This window comes from Drosophila albomicans, chromosome 3 (genome assembly GCF_009650485.2).
Source record: "Drosophila albomicans strain 15112-1751.03 chromosome 3, ASM965048v2, whole genome shotgun sequence".
Lineage (NCBI taxonomy): Eukaryota > Metazoa > Arthropoda > Insecta > Diptera > Drosophilidae > Drosophila > Drosophila albomicans.
In genome coordinates, this window is record NC_047629.2 from 3,313,429 (window position 1) to 3,331,693 (window position 18,265).

Below are 18,265 nucleotides of genomic sequence, written 5' to 3' on the forward strand. Positions count from 1 at the left end.
TTTAAAATTGTGTTCTATAGGCAATGACAAAATAATTGTAATTTATTGTAATTCATTATTTATACAGGAGTATAATCGGTTTTTATTTATCTAGGTTCTTTTAAATACTTTCTTGAGAGAACAGAAACAAGATACATTTAAGTTAGTTTTGGAAATGTTGTAATTTGAGGAATTTTTAAAAATTCTGAGATACGAAATATTTAAAGGAAATGGAGGCAAGATTGAAATGAGTTTAATTTACATTTAATAGATTATATTTATAGGGAAGTAAATAGTTCTTTCGTCTTATCGAATGAGAATTAATAATTTTATGGGAAAGGACAAACAAAAGGCATTTAACCTTCATCATACGTTAGTTTTTATAATGTTGTAATTTAAAAAGTGTATAAAAATTCTTAGACACAAAAATTCTGATTTAAATGGAGACGCCACTCAAGATTAAAATGAGTTAATAGTAACTATGTTGCCAGGTCCGTGAAATTGTCGTACCCTAGTAGATTAGTTCCTCATTGATCATTGCCTAAAATAGAACAATTTTCAAATGTCAGGAACTGAATGCACGTTCTAGAAAGCAAATATTTGACAGATGTGTGTGAGAAAAGTGCTAAAGAAAATTAAAAACTGTAAATTCTAGTTGCTTAGAGAAAGAGGCAAACACGATTCAAAATCACACACCCACACTCCCACACACACACACACACACACACACACACGAAGACACAAGCACACACACACGTAAATAAACACATAGAAAGAAATGTTTAAGCGGAAATTTTAATAAAAATTATATACAATTTATTTCAAACAGAGAAAATACATACACACGATGTTGTATGTGGGACTATATAGAGACAGCGGTCGGCTTGGCGAGATGTTGATAGCGTATTCAGAATGTCAGATGAGCACGTTCAACTCGGCCGAGGATTGACGGCCCATCCAATTGAGTAGGTGTAGATGTAGGTGTAGCTGTACAACATGTATCTGCAATTGTATCTGTATCTGTATCTCGTACTCGTACTCGTTCTGCGATGCGATGCGATGCGATGCTATACGATGCGAATCGTATAGTTGAATTCAATTCTGTGCAATCAGCGGCGTTTAACGACATTCTATATACAATATATTGTGGTACATGGGTAAACATCGCAGAGCATTAACAAGGCGTTGATTGGATTTTGAATGAGACTGCGATTATCACACATCAGCAGCATAATCGCCTCTCTACACTGCTCCAAAATCAACCCAACGAACAAAAATACTAGCTATGCTAATTTTGCACCATTTACTAATCTGGTGTGTTTACTTTTTGTTCATTTCCATAACCATATCAACTTTTCTCAATTGCCAACTTTTAGAATAACCACAAGAATAAAAAAACTCTTTTTTCTTTCAGTGTTCTCAACATTTAATTTATTCAATTAACATTTATTGTCACTAGGACAACGGGACACTACGCCGTATTATTAGCTGTAGAAAATTTGATAATTTCGTTAATCGTCACAAATTTTAGTTCAAGTTCAAATACCACGTGACAAAGTGTATATTGCCCCCGTCAATGTGCTTGGTTGCCTCGACTTTTAAGCAGGGACCTCAAATAAGAGTTATGAATTCTTAAAGAAATAATTTCAATGTATTATATTTAAGTGCAGTCCGCAGTATTCTATGTTTTAAATACAAATGATCACCTAGATTTCAGAGGCTATAAAAGATAGATATGTATCATTTTTTTTCGATAGCTCTTATAGTGCTTACACGCAGATCAAGTTTATTTAAAACGTTTGCCTTCCACTTCCACCCCCGAAAATCGAATATCAAGCGTAATTTTAATGCCCGATTTTTGGTATATACATTAATAACTTCTGTCTTTGAAATATCCGAAAATTTGGTTGCGCTTAGATAAAAATTGTCGAAAGTTATTAAAAAAATACTTGTGTTTGGCAAAAACGCCTACTTACTAGAGGTCTTAGTTGCTTTGGCTGACAATCTGGTATATTTTGCCCTCTATAGTATAGCTTGACATATTTTTTGTAGTTTTGTGGTATATTATTTTAGTATAATTTGAGAATAATACCGAAATATTATGCTTTTATTCAAAATGGGTAGCGGGTATCTCACAGTCGAGCACACTCGGCTGTAGCTTTCTTGTTATTTTTATTTTGTTATCCGTCCACAGCCACTAATATATGTTTAAGTTTCGCACTAATCAGCACTTAAATCATTAGTCAACACTTCAAATAAGTTATTATTACATGATACACAACCCCTAAAATGAAGAAGCATCGAAGGAAATAACTTAGAAAATCAATTGTGTTTTCATCGATTAATAGAACGTTGCGTAATAGGAGCTCAAGCTAAAATATATAATAAAAAATAAATAAATAAAAATAAAAAACAAAATAAATATACTTTAAAGTTAAATATGACCCTATTGCAAATAAATAATCTTTTGAAATTATGATCCGATAGATCTCCCAACGAGACCTATTAAGTAAACATCATCTATTTATTGTAAATACTTTCAAGTTAATAATTATTGTTAAATGAGGCACTTCGGAATTTAAAATATATATCAATAACTTTTCATAATATTAACATAATAGATGTAGACCCAATAAGAAAGCCAATACATGGATACTAAAAGTGCGAGGGGAAAATCCTTTGGAATATTTGCACCCACAATACGATGCACATGTGTGACATACTATAGCTTTCTTTTGTTTTGATGTTGGTACTTTTAAAAACTTCTTCTCTCCAACTGCCTTGCACTTTAACGTAGGAGACCAAAAACAATAGAAAGTTGACAATTCGCCTGAAACGCAATATCAACTAATATTAAACTATTCCCATGTATTAAATTGTGATAACTCACCCGTAAATTTATAACCCGGATTCATGCACTCTTCCAAGTCTGAATCGGCTTTCTCACCCGGTCCAAGTTTTTGAAGTAATAACTTATCCCTGGGAGCTTGAGCTAAATACCCCATTCCTGTATTGTTGACTTCACAGTCTTTGTCAATGTGTGAGCTACAGTCAACGCATACATTTTGACTTATCGTCGCTTTTTAGGATATGTTTATAATGTGGATAAAGAAAATAAACCCATGCATACTTACAGTTTATGTACGCTATAAGAAGCAAACACTTCAACAATAATCCATAAAATTTCATAATTTGGATAAAATTAAAAAAATGTATGTGCCACTCAAATTTTAAATATTTGTATTCACATATTATTTAAATGACATATAAAGCAACTAAAATACATTTTTAAAGGAATTTACCTTATTGATTAGATAGTGGTTATTAATATAAAATCCAGATTTTATTGTTAATGTGACATAATATTTTAATTATGTATATTTTAGTTCATATATTTTTGCAATGGCTTAATCCTTTAAGTAGCTTAAATTGTAAAATATGTTAAATGAAATTTATTTATCAATATAAATTGGAAATATTAGTGTCTGGAAAGCTTTGATCCAATTGCAATTTATATACTGGCTTGGCAAAACTTTCCTTAAAATTAAGAGGAAGATGGATTTAGCACTTTTTATTTTTAGTTCATTTTAAATAATATCTTCAATTAATAAAATAATGTATATGATAAAACATAAAATATATTTTATGACTTTAGTTTACATATTTATAAAATTATTTTGAAAGTACCTTAAACTGCAAAATATGTTTAATGCAATTTACAATATTTAGCAATATAAATAAAAACAAGTGAGATACCCGCAACCCATTTTAAATAAAAGCAAAATATTGCGGTATTTTCTCAAAATATAAACCAAAAAGACTAAAAATATACCAAATTGTATATTTGGTATATCGATATAGTACCACATTCAAAATATACCATATATAGCACAATATACCAGATTGTCAGCCAAATCAACTGAGACCCCTAGTAAGTAGGCGTTTCTGCCCATACAAAACTATTTTCTAATAACTTCGAAATAAAAAGTGCTGTCGAAAAAAATTATAGCTCTATCTCTTATAGTCTCTGAGATCCAGTGTTTCATACGGACAGACGGACATGGCTAGGTCGTCTCGGCTCTTGACGCTGATCAAGATATATATACTTTATAAGGACGAAGATGCCGGAGATACCCTATGGGTAGCGGGTATAAATATTTGTGTCTTGTATCCGAATGCAATTCATTTATAGACTTGCTAAAAACGTCCCAAAAATAGAATACAATGAAAAAAGAGTTAAAAAAACATGTTTTAGTTGCAATAACTTTAACTTATGTCTTCTTATAATAAAAATAATATATGTGATAGTACATACAAAAATTTTTAGTGTTTTAGTACCTAAAATATTCCCTAAAGTTAAAAGGAAGAAGATTTTAACAAACAGTTTTTCCAATAAATTCAATTAATAAAAATAAATATGTGATAAAACATAATAAAAACCACACAACTAATACATGAGACACTCAAATAGGAGTTAAGGATGCTGCTGCTATCAATGAGTTTCTCACATTCGCAATAAAAGGCGCAATATCTGCAGACGTAACTTAGTGAATTCTGAATAGCGAATTGCTTTTTATTCCCAACCACCAAGCATCCTTTCGTCGTTGACTTCATACAAATAAAGCTCGTCAGTTCCCCTAAGTATATTCGTGCATAGATTTTAGATAATACAAAATATTTCAGGAATACAAATACTTACCAACTACTTTAAGATTGTCGTCCAAGCATTTCTCTAGTTTTGGATCAACCGTTTCACCCTGCTGAAGATATCGAAGCTTGTACGCATCCTCGTCTTTATCAATGGATACGCTCTTTTTATTCACCTTGCAATCAGAGATAATCCATTGTTCACAAGCAGGGCAAAAGTTGAGCGACTCTCCATTCGTCCCTATGATCGTTTGTTATGAGATATGAAATAATTTATCCCACCATTTACTGGCTTACTGTTAATTGAGTTTACAGACACGGGTAAAAATAATAATACAGTTGTAAAAATGTTCATCATAAAAGAAATAAAACAACAATAATTTTTATGAAACTTGGAAATTTACTTGACTTTTGTTTAAAATTTGACTCTCTAAACGAATGAAATTAAAAAATAGCAAACACTTTGTACAACTCAGTGCCAAAAATACCCAATTTGAACCAGTATTTATATTTATACATATACATAATTATATTATAAGTGTTTTTTATTCAAAAATATATATATATTTTTTTAAAGATTTACACTTTTTATACCCGCTACCCATAGGGTAGAAGGGTATTATAACTTTGTGCCGGCAGGAAATGTATGTAATAGGTAGAAGGAGCCATCTCCGACCCGATAAAGTACATACATATATTCTTGATCAGCGTCAACAGCCGAAACGATCTAGCCATGTCCGTCTGTCCGTCCGTCCGTCTGTCCGTATGAACACCTAGATCTCAGAGACTATAAGAGATAGAGCTATAATTTTTTTTCGACAGCATTTGTTATGTTTGCACGCAGATCAAGTTTGTTTCAAATTTTTGCCACGCCCACTTCCGCCCCCGCAAATCAAAAAAAATCGAATAACAAGCGTAATTGTAAAGCTAGAATTTTGGTATATACAATAATAACTATAGTATTTATGATTGCTGAAAATTTGGTTGCGATCAGATAAAAATTGTTTAAGTTATTAAAGAAATAGTTTTGTATGGGCAAAAACGCTTTCTATGTATGTGTTGTATGTATGCGTATACGTATATACATGTTCGCCTCTATATTTGTATCTGTATGCAAGAGGCACTGCGATAGCTCTATTGGTAGAGTGCAAGCATATTACTGTTGTGGTAGTCGGGGGACTCGGGTTCGAGCCTGCTCGGGGTACAAACTTTTTTTTTTTTATCGTATTTACAACAATTATAAATAAAAATTGTGGATTTTATTAAAGAAATATTTTGTATGAGCAAAACCGCCTGCTATGTATGTATTGTATGTATGCGTATACGCTATATACATGCTTGTCTATATTAGCATCTGTATGCAAGCCGCGCATGTTGTGGTGCCCGGGTTCGAACCCGCTCGAAGTACAAACTTTTTTTTTTTTAACCACCCTGTCGGTGGTGCTCGAGTTCATATCCCGATCGATTATTTCACAGTCGAGCACACTCGACTGTAGCTTTCTTACTTGTTTAATTTATATTCTAAATTAAAGGATTCCTTAAAGAGTTTAATACCATCTAAAACTAAATTAAAGAAGCCCGCCTATTTCCAAATAGCAAGCATAATTTCATACCAAAAATAGAAATTATAAATTTTATGATCCCTGATACTTTGCTATGATCCGATAAAAATTTTCGAAGATATTGAAGAAATAATTTTCTGTGGTAAAAAAAAAAGAAAAACAGCTGTCGGGTGATATTTTATTAAAGTAGTTCACAAAATATACCGTTAGTATATTTTGCGAATAACCAGCGTAATTTCAAAGGTTGAAACGTTTTTTGATTCCAAAATTATAATTATAAATGTTATGATTCCTGAGCATTTGGCTACGATCCGATGAAAATCTTCGAAGTTATTGAAAAAATAATTTTAAATGGTAAAAAAAACTTAGCTATCGGGTTTCAATTACTTTGGTTTACAGTCTCAAATATTTTATTCTCTTTGGTATGTTTTGAAAGTAGTAGTATATCGACATAGTGTATTTTCAAGGATAGTAGCGTTCGTATTGTTTTGTTTTTATTGAAATTGTGTAGTGACTATCTCGACTGTAGTTTTCTTATTCTCCACAGCTCATAGTCGTCTTTTAATAATTTAAGTATTGAGTGCCCTTGCAATATAATAAACACACCCAAGTCGATCCTAGAATCCAACTTGTATTAATTCCATCCGAGGCTCCACTGCGAACACTGCAATTACAATATCTGGCACAAATCTTGCAGGCGATGCGATGCATAAGTCTCTTGTTCACAACATTTTTACTCGCCACAGCCTGACAACCCAACAAAGGGGACCAAAAGCAAACAAATGTCTCTAATCTATCTGTGACAAAGTCAATGAACTGAAAGAGATTCGGAATTATGAAATGTATGATTACGTACCAGTAATTGTATAGCCATCGGAGACGCAGTTGGCCAGATTTTCATCATATACATACTCTACTTCGGATTGGCCAGGAAATTCGGGTATCTTAACAACCGAAAATTGATCGTAACGAGACATTTTAAAGACACTCCAACCAGTCTTAACCATTTGACAGCCTCCATTATATAAAGTGCAATTGATGCATTCATTGAGCGTTTCGCAAAATACGTCTAAATAGTGGAATTATAAATTAAAGGTATTATGTATCTTATATAAATATGTTTCTAACTTACTGCTCATCAATTGCCATAAAACTAAGCTAATGTAAGAATACAATAAATATGTGGTTGTATTAGTCATTATGTCTGACTTTCAGCTCAGAAAATTGTAAATATTTTATTATAAATGTGTTGCATACTTTGATTGTTCAACAAATATTTGAAACATTGTCGAATATTTAATACCTTAATAAAGTGAAATCAACTGACTAAAGACGTGTTGAATAATCTATAAATATATTAAATTCATGAATAATTTGTTGAAGGGAAATCTTAAAATAAGATTTTTTCAATGCCGAATTAAGATTGAAATCATCTTTCAAGAAATTTTCAATATGAAACTATTTAATCATGTTGGTAAATTCAGAAGTTCCCAAACTTAAGATCTTAATTATTGGTTCTAGAAAGTTCTTTTTGTCTGTACAGCATTGAATATTAACAAGTGTACTTCATATTATAGAGTATTCACCCAACTAAACAAAACTATTAATATTAGTAGTTCAGCACCGAAAGATAACAGAGTACAAGGGATTTCCTAGTGCTGTGTATTTGGATTTTGGTTATATGCGCATTAATTTATACAGCAATCGCTTCGAAATAAATTGCATCTGATAGAGCTCCAAAAACTGAGTATGTTCAGAGAAAAATAAGAGCAGTTTATTGGTCCCTAAGGCGACTTTTAACAGCGAAAAGTTAATTTTGAATACAACAATTACATTGTGTCACGCACAAGATTTGGCTGGGAATTCCGTCTAGTCCAAAGATCAACAATAGCTAGAGAGAACAAGAGAGATAAGGATGGCCACAATCTAAAAGTACTAAAAGTATATTTGAGCTGAGGTCTTAGGTGGCGACCTCAAACCCCCGACCACCTAAAGCGACGAAAACGTGCCAAACTTATAGATGTAGATAATCGTTGAGTTTCGTTGCACTTGGAAGTGCTGTGATAAGAGATCATGGCGATAAAAGTGAGAGAATGTAGATATATTGCAATGGTAATCAATTAGTAAGCATTCGGCTATAAATTAGCAAACGTTGACAGACATTCTCGGGCTCTCGTTATCATCACCCCAGGCCCATTGCCTATACCCGGGCTTATGTCAAGGGCTATCTCTATGCCCTGAGCCGGCATTCAAATCTCTGTTGCCGTCGTCGTCGTCGCCGTCGTCGTCGCAGCAGCAGTAGAAGCAGCAGTGAAGCAGTGTAACTCTGATAGAAGCGGCTGTCATTATACGTTCACATCTCGGGCGCCCAGCATCGGTTCAGCTGAGTGGACGCTCCTCTCAAGTATTATTAAAATGTTCCCGCTGCTTCCTCAACCCGTATTCATAGTCTGCCGCTGCTGCTTGGAGGAGCAGCCGCCGCTCAGTCACAACTTCAGCGAGAACGATCAACTCAATGTCGATTTGCTGTCGCTGGCACCCAATCTGAAAATCCAATCCAACGATGTCATATGCGATCCGTGCCTGCAACGTCTACGCGATGCTCTTGAGTTCCGGCAAAGCTGCGAGGAATCCGAGCGAATTCTCCGTGACCGTCACGAACAGGCGCTGGACGATGCGGTCGAGTTACTGAAGCGCGAAGTGGGCGAAACCGAAACGTTGCCAATCTTAACGTATGTGGAGCCGGTGGATTTTGGTAAGTGATTGGTTGACGTGGACTCGGGTTTCTGTTCTGTACTGAAATCGTTTGCTTAACGCAGGTAATCTGGATCTGTTTGATGCCCTTGAACCCAGCTATGAGCCATCATTGCCAGCGCTCACGTTGCATTGCAACGATAGAGGCACATTGAACACACCTCTACATTTGACCGCAACACTGGAGACGTTGGAGCCACCGCAAGCTTCCAAACTGAAGCGTAAGCGAGTAGAAACCTCACGTTCCCGCACCCCAAAATCGCTGCGACCTTGCACGGAGTGCGAGAAGAAATTCACACGCACCTTTCAGCTGAAGTTGCACCTGATGTCGGTGCATGGTCTGGGCAACGGACTCCGCTATCCGTGCGAAGTGTGCTCCAAGAGCTTTGCCTCGCGGCACAGTCTGCACTATCATGTCACGTCGCTGCACTCCACCGAACGTCCATTTGCCTGTGAGCTCTGCGATCGCCGGTTTGTGCTCCGCACTCAGTTGAACTCACACGCCCGGATGCATACGGGAGAGACGAAGCCGCGCATCTTTAAGTGCAACATATGCGCAAAGACGTGGCCAACGAAGTCGGATCTGCGCACTCATATGCGCAGCCATGACCCGGATATGTCCAAACGACCCTTTAAGTGCGACAAATGCGAGAAGGCGTTTTACACACGGGGTCATCTCAGTTCGCATAATTTGGTCCACACGGGGGAGAAGCCTCATACCTGCACTTACTGTAAAAAGTCCTATCAAAGTGTGGGCAATCTCAACAATCATATAGTCCGACAGCACTCGAGTGAGCTGGAGGAGCAGCGGGAACTTTGAACTCAGCCACATCGATTGACTTTAACAACTATGGTAGAATATAACCTTGTATTAAGTGCACTCAGAAAACTGTGAAATTTGCGGCTTTATTCAGAAAACATTTTAATCAAAACTCAAAAACAAAACTAACAAATTGAAATGAATTGCTAGATTTTCCTTGAGTGTATGTGAGATGTGAGATGAGCTGCAAGTATTATTAAAGCTGAACCATTGCATAACCCCCAAAAATAAATGTATATAGTATGTATATAAAACAAACAAAAACTTTGCAAGCTATCAGCGCTCATCTGGAAATGTGTGTGACAACATGAAATACTCGTAAAAGCCAAGGCAAAATAATTTCAAATACTCTCAAAGAGAATAGATAGGTGCAATGTGAAAGTAATCAAATAATATTAATTCTAAATGTGAATGAGAATATTTATAAACATGCATTAAACGTACGCAAAATAAAGCCTTGAACTTCTGTATTATTTTTAATTCATTGATTATTCTCGCACTGAACTATTAGTCTACAGTAAATAAAGAATTCTGGATTTAAGAACAAAGACCAAATTGCGACTCGACTGGAGCATAAAATGGAAAATTCCACATCTTCAGTGTTCTTAATCATACCCGCTACCCATAGGGTATTATAACTTTGTACCGGCAGGAAATGTATGTAACAGGTAGAAGGAGGCATCTCCGACCCTATAAAGTATATATATTCTTGATCAGCGTCAACAGCCGAGACGATCTAGCCATGTCCGTCTGTGTGTATGTGTGTCTGTCCGTCCGTCCGTATGAAACACTGGATCTCAGAGACTAGAAGAGATAGAGCTATAATTTTTTTCGTCATCATTTGTTATGTTTGCACGTAGATCAAGTTTGTTTCAAATTTTTGACACGCCCACTTCCGCCCCGCAAATCAAAAAAATCGAATAACAAGCCTAATTTTAAAACTAGAGTTACGAGTTTTGGTATATACAATAATTACTATAGTAGTTATGATTCCTGAAAATTTGGTTGCGATCAGATAAAAGTTGAAGTTATTAAAGAAATACTTTTGTATGGGCAAAAACGCCTACTTACTAGGGGTCTTAGTTGCATTGGCTGACAATCTGGTATATTGTGCCGTCTATGGTATATTTTGAATGGTGTACTATATCGATATACCAAACATACCATTTGGTATATTTTTAGTTTTTTTTTTTTTTTAGTATTTTCGGTATATTTTGAAAATGATACCGCAATATTTTGCCTTTATTAAAAATGGGTAGCGGGTATCTCACAGTCGAGCACACTCGACTGTAGCTTTCTTACTTGCTTTTTATAGTTTAATTTTTCTTTGCCATAAGATGAAAAACTTAAATGTCATTCAGGAAATTATTTTATATGCTACACTTTTATACTGTTTTTATTATGTTTATTTACATTATTAATCTCCTGTCGCTATTTACCATTAAATAATACTTTTTATTTTAATTATGTTATTGTTAGGGAAAAAGGTGAATCCAAAATATCCAATTGGTTTTTTTTAATACTATTCCATATATACATATAACTTATAGATATTATAATATAAGGTATAATATCTTATACCTTCTTTTATATAAATTTAAAATGTATTTTATTAGTTAAATATTGAATTCATTACATAAGAGCATATAATTTAAAGAGTATAAACTTCAATTTAATTCTATTAGTTCGTCTTGGGTTAGCAATCTAAACTTTTATTTTATTTGAAACCCCCAATTTATATATTTCTGTAGACCTTGAAACGAGAGTTTAATACATACTACATATTTAGCATTTCTGTAGAGCTTCAAGCTAAGATTCTTATGAAACATTGCTTATCGCATCATATTATATACGTTTATATTTATACATACAATGAATATGTACACGGTGCGCTTGGATCTATCTTATACAGCAATGAGATGTATACGTTAATTATTAAAAATTAAAAGTATATATTCACTATAGCAGCGCAACAGCAACAACAACAACACCATAAGAGAGAGAGAGAGAACGTTGAAAAAGCGCAAGTAATTTTGCTTTCTAGCACATTCCATTATAATTTCATTGCATACCCATTGCTGGAAATTGTTGAGGAATGAGGCATGACTCCTCATAGAAAAACAAGGTAATAAAATAAAATATGTACATATGTAATGCCTTGCAAACTATCTTGAACAATAGGAAAACAATATTTCTGTAAAATTCCCGAGTTGTCCACTTAAAGTCCGAAGAAGACATAAACATTATCAGCTCGGAAAATAACCAAGAAATGGATGATTTTATAGGGCATCCCTAATAACGCATGTGCCAGACCAATATATACATATATAGTTATAGTTCTCAGTATTTGTTTTACGAACACACGGAACATGCTATCAACGTCTTTAATCAAAGCAAGTGCCCGTCTGTCTGACCGTAAACACATCGCATGGGACGGCATCGAGAGAGAAGGCACAACAACAGATACGGTCAGTAAAGACAATTTTGATTATGAAAAGCATTTGCTTCAATTACAAAATGACCACAACAACGAGATATGTCATAATTATGGACTTGACTTGACTTCAGCCACAAAAAAGTGTTAATCCAATTAACTTAGATTTAACGCCGGGAAATCGCAGACGCTGGGCGTAGGTCATCGATTCGTTGGGTTAGCGACTTAAACAAAAACAAATTACGCAGACAGAGAAAGAGAGATGGAGAGCGAAAGAGAAAGCGAGGGAGTGCTCTTCAGACTGACTCACAACTGTTGTAAGTGAGACGTGATAACCTTGCCACCATCAAGTCACAGGCCAAAATAAAATGTAACTACATGATTATCTCTATATAGTAAATATTTATAATACTTGTGAGCATTCACTATACTTTTATTGTATCCACACAACTTGCCAATTAGTCACTTCAAGTCGTGAGGTAAATCAACAGCCAAGACATTGACCCAACCCCTGCATCCATCAAACTGTCTTTGTGTCTGATCCACCATCCAGTCACGCTTGCGTCTCGTCAACTTGTTTACGTGTTCTGGGTGTAGCACTATGAATCCTCATAATGTTCCCTAACAATACAAAAATATGTTTCTTTAAATTTTATTCTTTTTCTTTGACAATATTTATGGGTTAACTGCTGCTTAACGTATTTCCCAAATTCAATCTTCTTTTACATGTCATTTTTCAATAGTATAAAGATGCAAAAATACTTGTCATTTGAAATACAAAATACTACGATAAGCATGCGTCTTTCGCCAACGACCATACCACGCTGAATACATCGGTTCTCGTCCGATCACCGAAATTAAGCAGCGTCGGGCGCGGTTAGTACTTAGATGGGGGACCGCTTGGGAACACCGCGTGTTGTTGGCATCGTTCAACAACTTTTTGTTTTACTTTTTCTTCTTCTCGTCACTTTTTTAAATTTTATTCTTATCTCATTTGTTATCCTTGCCATCCTCTCAACTATTTCAACATGTCCTTCCTATATTTCCATCACAATCCACGTCCAACATATAGTACATATGTACATATGCCTTGCTTTCCCACCAATCGACATGACAGCATTCTCAATTCAATATTGATAAACTACAGAAAGCTTTAACAATATATACATATCTGCGTTGTTTAACGCATTTCCCAAATTCAATCAATACTATCTTTTACATGTCATTTTTCAATAGTATAAAGATGCAAAAATACTTGTCATTTGAAATACAAAATACTACGCTAAGCATGCGTCTTTCGCCAACGACCATACCACGCTGAATACATCGGTTCTCGTCCGATCACCGAAATTAAGCAGCGTCGGGCGCGGTTAGTACTTAGATGGGGGACCGCTTGGGAACACCGCGTGTTGTTGGCATCGTTCAACAACTTTTTGTTTTACTTTTTCTTCTTCTCGTCACTTTTTTAAATTTTATTCTTATCTCATTTGTTATCCTTGCCATCCTCTCAACTATTTCAACATGTCCTTCCTATATTTCCATCACAATCCACGTCCAACATATAGTACATATGTATGTACATATGCCTTGCTTTCCCACCAATCCACATGACAGCATTCTCAATTCAATATTGATAAACTACAGAAAGCTTTAACAATATATAACATATCTGCGTTGTTTAACGCATTTCCCAAATTCAATCAATACTATCTTTTACATGTCATTTTTCAATAGTATAAAGATGCAAAAATACTTGTCATTTGAAATACAAAATACTACGCTAAGCATGCGTCTTTCGCCAACGACCATACCACGCTGAATACATCGGTTCTCGTCCGATCACCGAAATTAAGCAGCGTCGGGCGCGGTTAGTACTTAGATGGGGGACCGCTTGGGAACACCGCGTGTTGTTGGCATCGTTCAACAACTTTTTGTTTTACTTTTTCTTCTTCTCGTCACTTTTTTAAATTTTATTCTTATCTCATTTGTTATCCTTGCCATCCTCTCAACTATTTCAACATGTCCTTCCTATATTTCCATCACAATCCACGTCCAACATATAGTACATATGTACACATATGCCTTGCTTTCCCACCAATCGACATGACAGCATTCTCAATTCAATATTGATAAACTACAGAAATCTTTAACAATATATACATATCTGTGTTGTTTAACGCATTTCCCAAATTCAATCAATACTATCTTTTACATGTCATTTTTCAATAGTATAAAGATGCAAAAATACTTGTCATTTGAAATACAAAAATACTACGCTAAGCATGCGTCTTTCGCCAACGACCATACCACGCTGAATACATCGGTTCTCGTCCGATCACCGAAATTAAGCAGCGTCGGGCGCGGTTAGTACTTAGATGGGGGACCGCTTGGGAACACCGCGTGTTGTTGGCATCGTTCAACAACTTTTTGTTTTACTTTTTCTTCTTCTCGTCACTTTTTTAATTTTATTCTTATCTCATTTGTTATCCTTGCCATCCTCTCAACTATTTCAACATGTCCTTCCTATATTTCCATCACAATCCACGTCCAACATATAGTACATATGTATGTACATATGCCTTGCTTTCCCACCAATCGACATGACAGCATTCTCAATTCAATATTGATAAACTACAGAAATCTTTAACAATATATACATATCTGTGTTGTTTAACGCATTTCCCAAATTCAATCAATACTATCATACATGTCATTTTTCAATAGTATAAAGATGCAAAAATACTTGTCATTTGAAATACAAAATACTACGCTAAGCATGCGTCTTTCGCCAACGACCATACCACGCTGAATACATCGGTTCTCGTCCGATCACCGAAATTAAGCAGCGTCGGGCGCGGTTAGTACTTAGATGGGGGACCGCTTGGGAACACCGCGTGTTGTTGGCATCGTTCAACAACTTTTTGTTTTACTTTTTCTTCTTCTCGTCACTTTTTTAAATTTTATTCTTATCTCATTTGTTATCCTTGCCATCCTCTCAACTATTTCAACATGTCCTTCCTATATTTCCATCACAATCCACGTCCAACATATAGTACATATGTATGTACATATGCCTTGCTTTCCCACCAATCCACATGACAGCATTCTCAATTCAATATTGATAAACTACAGAAAGCTTTAACAATATATACATATCTGCGTTGTTTAACGCATTTCCCAAATTCAATCAATACTATCTTTTACATGTCATTTTTCAATAGTATAAAGATGCAAAAATACTTGTCATTTGAAATACAAAATACTACGCTAAGCATGCGTCTTTCGCCAACGACCATACCACGCTGAATACATCGGTTCTCGTCCGATCACCGAAATTAAGCAGCGTCGGGCGCGGTTAGTACTTAGATGGGGGACCGCTTGGGAACACCGCGTGTTGTTGGCATCGTTCAACAACTTTTTGTTTTACTTTTTCTTCTTCTCGTCACTTTTTTAAATTTTATTCTTATCTCATTTGTTATCCTTGCCATCCTCTCAACTATTTCAACATGTCCTTCCTATATTTCCATCACAATCCACGTCCAACATATAGTACATATGTATGTACATATGCCTTGCTTTCCCACCAATCGACATGACAGCATTCTCAATTCAATATTGATAAACTACAGAAAGCTTTAACAATATATACATATCTGCGTTGTAACGCATTTCCCAAATTCAATCAATACTATCTTTTACATGTCATTTTTCAATAGTATAAAGATGCAAAAATACTTGTCATTTGAAATACAAAATACTACGCTAAGCATGCGTCTTTCGCCAACGACCATACCACGCTGAATACATCGGTTCTCGTCCGATCACCGAAATTAAGCAGCGTCGGGCGCGGTTAGTACTTAGATGGGGGACCGCTTGGGAACACCGCGTGTTGTTGGCATCGTTCAACAACTTTTTGTTTTACTTTTTCTTCTTCTCGTCACTTTTTTAAATTTTATTCTTATCTCATTTGTTATCCTTGCCATCCTCTCAACTATTTCAACATGTCCTTCCTATATTTCCATCACAATCCACGTCCAACATATAGTACATATGTATGTACATATGCCTTGCTTTCCCACCAATCGACATGACAGCATTCTCAATTCAATATTGATAAACTACAGAAAGCTTTAACAATATATACATATCTGTGTTGTTTAACGCATTTCCCAAATTCAATCAATACTATCTTTTACATGTCATTTTTCAATAGTATAAAGATGCAAAAATACTTGTCATTTGAAATACAAAATACTACGCTAAGCATGCGTCTTTCGCCAACGACCATACCACGCTGAATACATCGGTTCTCGTCCGATCACCGAAATTAAGCAGCGTCGGGCGCGGTTAGTACTTAGATGGGGACCGCTTGGGAACACCGCGTGTTGTTGGCATCGTTCAACAACTTTTTGTTTTACTTTTTCTTCTTCTCGTCACTTTTTTAAATTTTATTCTTATCTCATTTGTTATCCTTGCCATCCTCTCAACTATTTCAACATGTCCTTCCTATATTTCCATCACAATCCACGTCCAACATATAGTACATATGTATGTACATATGCCTTGCTTTCCCACCAATCGACATGACAGCATTCTCAATTCAATATTGATAAACTACAGAAATCTTTAACAATATATACATATCTGCGTTGTTTAACGCATTTCCCAAATTCAATCAATACTATCTTTTACATGTCATTTTTCAATAGTATAAAGATGCAAAAATACTTGTCATTTGAAATACAAAATACTACGCTAAGCATGCGTCTTTCGCCAACGACCATACCACGCTGAATACATCGGTTCTCGTCCGATCACCGAAATTAAGCAGCGTCGGGCGCGGTTAGTACTTAGATGGGGGACCGCTTGGGAACACCGCGTGTTGTTGGCATCGTTCAACAACTTTTTGTTTTACTTTTTCTTCTTCTCGTCACTTTTTTAAATTTTATTCTTATCTCATTTGTTATCCTTGCCATCCTCTCAACTATTTCAACATGTCCTTCCTATATTTCCATCACAATCCACGTCCAACATATAGTACATATGTATGTACATATGCCTTGCTTTCCCACCAATCGACATGACAGCATTCTCAATTCAATATTGATAAACTACAGAAATCTTTAACAATATATACATATCTGCGTTGTTTAACGCATTTCCCAAATTCAATCAATACTATCTTTTACATGTCATTTTTCAATAGTATAAAGATGCAAAAATACTTGTCATTTGAAATACAAAATACTACGCTAAGCATGCGTCTTTCGCCAACGACCATACCACGCTGAATACATCGGTTCTCGTCCGATCACCGAAATTAAGCAGCGTCGGGCGCGGTTAGTACTTAGATGGGGGACCGCTTGGGAACACCGCGTGTTGTTGGCATCGTTCAACAACTTTTTGTTTTACTTTTTCTTCTTCTTCTCGTCACTTTTTTAAATTTTATTCTTATCTCATTTGTTATCCTTGCCATCCTCTCAACTATTTCAACATGTCCTTCCTATATTTCCATCACAATCCACGTCCAACATATAGTACATATGTACATATGCCTTGCTTTCCCACCAATCGACATGACAGCATTCTCAATTCAATATTGATAAACTACAGAAATCTTTAACAATATATACATATCTGTGTTGTTTAACGCATTTCCCAAATTCAATCAATACTATCTTTTACATGTCATTTTTCAATAGTATAAAGATGCAAAAATACTTGTCATTTGAAATACAAAATACTACGCTAAGCATGCGTCTTTCGCCAACGACCATACCACGCTGAATACATCGGTTCTCGTCCGATCACCGAAATTAAGCAGCGTCGGGCGCGGTTAGTACTTAGATGGGGGACCGCTTGGGAACACCGCGTGTTGTTGGCATCGTTCAACAACTTTTTGTTTTACTTTTTCTTCTTCTCGTCACTTTTTTAAATTTTATTCTTATCTCATTTGTTATCCTTGCCATCCTCTCAACTATTTCAACATGTCCTTCCTATATTTCCATCACAATCCACGTCCAACATATAGTACATATGTACATATGCCTTGCTTTCCCACCAATCGAC

The 18,265-nt window shown here is 35.4% G+C and overlaps 3 protein-coding genes, 3 long non-coding RNA genes and 11 other non-coding genes across 18 annotated transcripts; 13 read left to right on the plus strand and 4 right to left on the minus strand.

Annotated features, from left to right (window-relative positions):
• The first annotated feature begins 551 nt into the window (after nt 1–551).
• LOC127565594 (uncharacterized) lies at nt 552–1,457 on the plus strand. Its single transcript, XR_007954925.1, has 3 exons — nt 552–623; nt 809–1,293; nt 1,394–1,457. It is a non-coding gene; the product is annotated as an uncharacterized LOC127565594 (long non-coding RNA).
• LOC117568542 (uncharacterized) lies at nt 1,391–1,939 on the minus strand. Its single transcript, XR_004572147.2, has 3 exons — nt 1,753–1,939; nt 1,526–1,699; nt 1,391–1,467 (listed from the first exon to the last, which is right to left on the minus strand). It is a non-coding gene; the product is annotated as an uncharacterized LOC117568542 (long non-coding RNA).
• A 545-nt stretch (nt 1,940–2,484) lies between these two features.
• LOC117568541 (uncharacterized) lies at nt 2,485–3,243 on the minus strand. The gene is made up of 3 exons (XR_004572146.2): nt 3,114–3,243; nt 2,870–3,058; nt 2,485–2,809 (listed from the first exon to the last, which is right to left on the minus strand). It is a non-coding gene; the product is annotated as an uncharacterized LOC117568541 (long non-coding RNA).
• Nucleotides 3,244–4,350: 1,107 nt separating this feature from the next.
• LOC117568540 (uncharacterized) lies at nt 4,351–5,067 on the minus strand. The gene is made up of 3 exons (XM_034249259.2): nt 4,924–5,067; nt 4,679–4,867; nt 4,351–4,616 (listed from the first exon to the last, which is right to left on the minus strand). The coding sequence occupies exons 1-3, from the start codon at nt 4,982–4,984 to the stop codon at nt 4,378–4,380; spliced, it is 489 nt and encodes a 162-aa protein (XP_034105150.1). The 5' UTR covers nt 4,985–5,067; the 3' UTR covers nt 4,351–4,377.
• A 1,499-nt stretch (nt 5,068–6,566) lies between these two features.
• Nucleotides 6,567–7,480, minus strand: LOC117569411 (uncharacterized). Of its 2 annotated transcripts, none has more exons than XM_034250548.2 (3): nt 7,321–7,480; nt 7,045–7,257; nt 6,567–6,981 (listed from the first exon to the last, which is right to left on the minus strand). In XM_034250548.2, exons 1-3 carry the CDS (start codon nt 7,385–7,387, stop codon nt 6,977–6,979), a joined length of 285 nt encoding a protein of 94 aa, XP_034106439.1. In that variant the 5' UTR covers nt 7,388–7,480; the 3' UTR covers nt 6,567–6,976. The 2 variants fall into 2 exon arrangements, with proteins under 2 accessions (XP_034106439.1, XP_034106438.1); XM_034250547.2 differs by having other exon boundaries at nt 6,568–6,985; nt 7,321–7,474.
• A 1,034-nt stretch (nt 7,481–8,514) lies between these two features.
• On the plus strand, nt 8,515–10,242 carry LOC117571142 (gastrula zinc finger protein XlCGF52.1). The gene is made up of 2 exons (XM_034253144.2): nt 8,515–8,943; nt 9,008–10,242. Exons 1-2 carry the CDS (start codon nt 8,604–8,606, stop codon nt 9,760–9,762), a joined length of 1,095 nt encoding a protein of 364 aa, XP_034109035.1. The 5' UTR covers nt 8,515–8,603; the 3' UTR covers nt 9,763–10,242.
• Nucleotides 10,243–13,002: 2,760 nt separating this feature from the next.
• LOC117572858 (5S ribosomal RNA) lies at nt 13,003–13,121 on the plus strand. Its single transcript, XR_004572593.1, has one exon. It is a non-coding gene; the product is annotated as a 5S ribosomal RNA (ribosomal RNA).
• Nucleotides 13,122–13,495: 374 nt separating this feature from the next.
• LOC117572857 (5S ribosomal RNA) lies at nt 13,496–13,614 on the plus strand. The gene has a single exon (XR_004572592.1). It is a non-coding gene; the product is annotated as a 5S ribosomal RNA (ribosomal RNA).
• Nucleotides 13,615–13,993: 379 nt separating this feature from the next.
• On the plus strand, nt 13,994–14,112 carry LOC117572856 (5S ribosomal RNA). The gene has a single exon (XR_004572591.1). It is a non-coding gene; the product is annotated as a 5S ribosomal RNA (ribosomal RNA).
• Nucleotides 14,113–14,489: 377 nt separating this feature from the next.
• LOC117572855 (5S ribosomal RNA) lies at nt 14,490–14,608 on the plus strand. The gene has a single exon (XR_004572590.1). It is a non-coding gene; the product is annotated as a 5S ribosomal RNA (ribosomal RNA).
• A 375-nt stretch (nt 14,609–14,983) lies between these two features.
• On the plus strand, nt 14,984–15,102 carry LOC117572854 (5S ribosomal RNA). The gene has a single exon (XR_004572589.1). It is a non-coding gene; the product is annotated as a 5S ribosomal RNA (ribosomal RNA).
• Nucleotides 15,103–15,480: 378 nt separating this feature from the next.
• LOC117572853 (5S ribosomal RNA) lies at nt 15,481–15,599 on the plus strand. Its single transcript, XR_004572588.1, has one exon. It is a non-coding gene; the product is annotated as a 5S ribosomal RNA (ribosomal RNA).
• Nucleotides 15,600–15,975: 376 nt separating this feature from the next.
• On the plus strand, nt 15,976–16,094 carry LOC117572850 (5S ribosomal RNA). The gene has a single exon (XR_004572586.1). It is a non-coding gene; the product is annotated as a 5S ribosomal RNA (ribosomal RNA).
• A 378-nt stretch (nt 16,095–16,472) lies between these two features.
• LOC117572864 (5S ribosomal RNA) lies at nt 16,473–16,590 on the plus strand. Its single transcript, XR_004572599.1, has one exon. It is a non-coding gene; the product is annotated as a 5S ribosomal RNA (ribosomal RNA).
• Nucleotides 16,591–16,968: 378 nt separating this feature from the next.
• Nucleotides 16,969–17,087, plus strand: LOC117572849 (5S ribosomal RNA). The gene has a single exon (XR_004572585.1). It is a non-coding gene; the product is annotated as a 5S ribosomal RNA (ribosomal RNA).
• Nucleotides 17,088–17,465: 378 nt separating this feature from the next.
• Nucleotides 17,466–17,584, plus strand: LOC117572848 (5S ribosomal RNA). Its single transcript, XR_004572584.1, has one exon. It is a non-coding gene; the product is annotated as a 5S ribosomal RNA (ribosomal RNA).
• A 377-nt stretch (nt 17,585–17,961) lies between these two features.
• LOC117572847 (5S ribosomal RNA) lies at nt 17,962–18,080 on the plus strand. Its single transcript, XR_004572583.1, has one exon. It is a non-coding gene; the product is annotated as a 5S ribosomal RNA (ribosomal RNA).
• The last annotated feature ends 185 nt before the right edge of the window (nt 18,081–18,265 follow it).

Bases quoted from the DNA above. Each gene is read 5' to 3' on its own strand.
- LOC117568540 (XM_034249259.2), bottom strand. From the start codon at position 4,984: ATGATGAACATTTTTACAACTGTATTATTATTTTTACCCGTGTCTGTA. The intron at 4,868-4,923 runs GTAAGCCAGTAA...AAACGATCATAG, and splicing joins GTCTGTAAACTCAATTAACA to GGACGAATGGAGAGTCGCTC. The intron at 4,617-4,678 runs GTAAGTATTTGT...GAATATACTTAG, and splicing joins CGACAATCTTAAAGTAGTTG to GGGAACTGACGAGCTTTATT.
- LOC117569411 (XM_034250547.2), bottom strand. From the start codon at position 7,387: ATGACTAATACAACCACATATTTATTGTATTCTTACATTAGCTTAGTT. The intron at 7,258-7,320 runs GTAAGTTAGAAA...TCCACTATTTAG, and splicing joins TTTATGGCAATTGATGAGCA to ACGTATTTTGCGAAACGCTC. The intron at 6,986-7,044 runs GTACGTAATCAT...ACTTTGTCACAG, and splicing joins CGATGGCTATACAATTACTG to ATAGATTAGAGACATTTGTT.
- LOC117571142 (XM_034253144.2), top strand. From the start codon at position 8,604: ATGTTCCCGCTGCTTCCTCAACCCGTATTCATAGTCTGCCGCTGCTGC. The intron at 8,944-9,007 runs GTAAGTGATTGG...TGCTTAACGCAG, and splicing joins TGTGGAGCCGGTGGATTTTG to GTAATCTGGATCTGTTTGAT.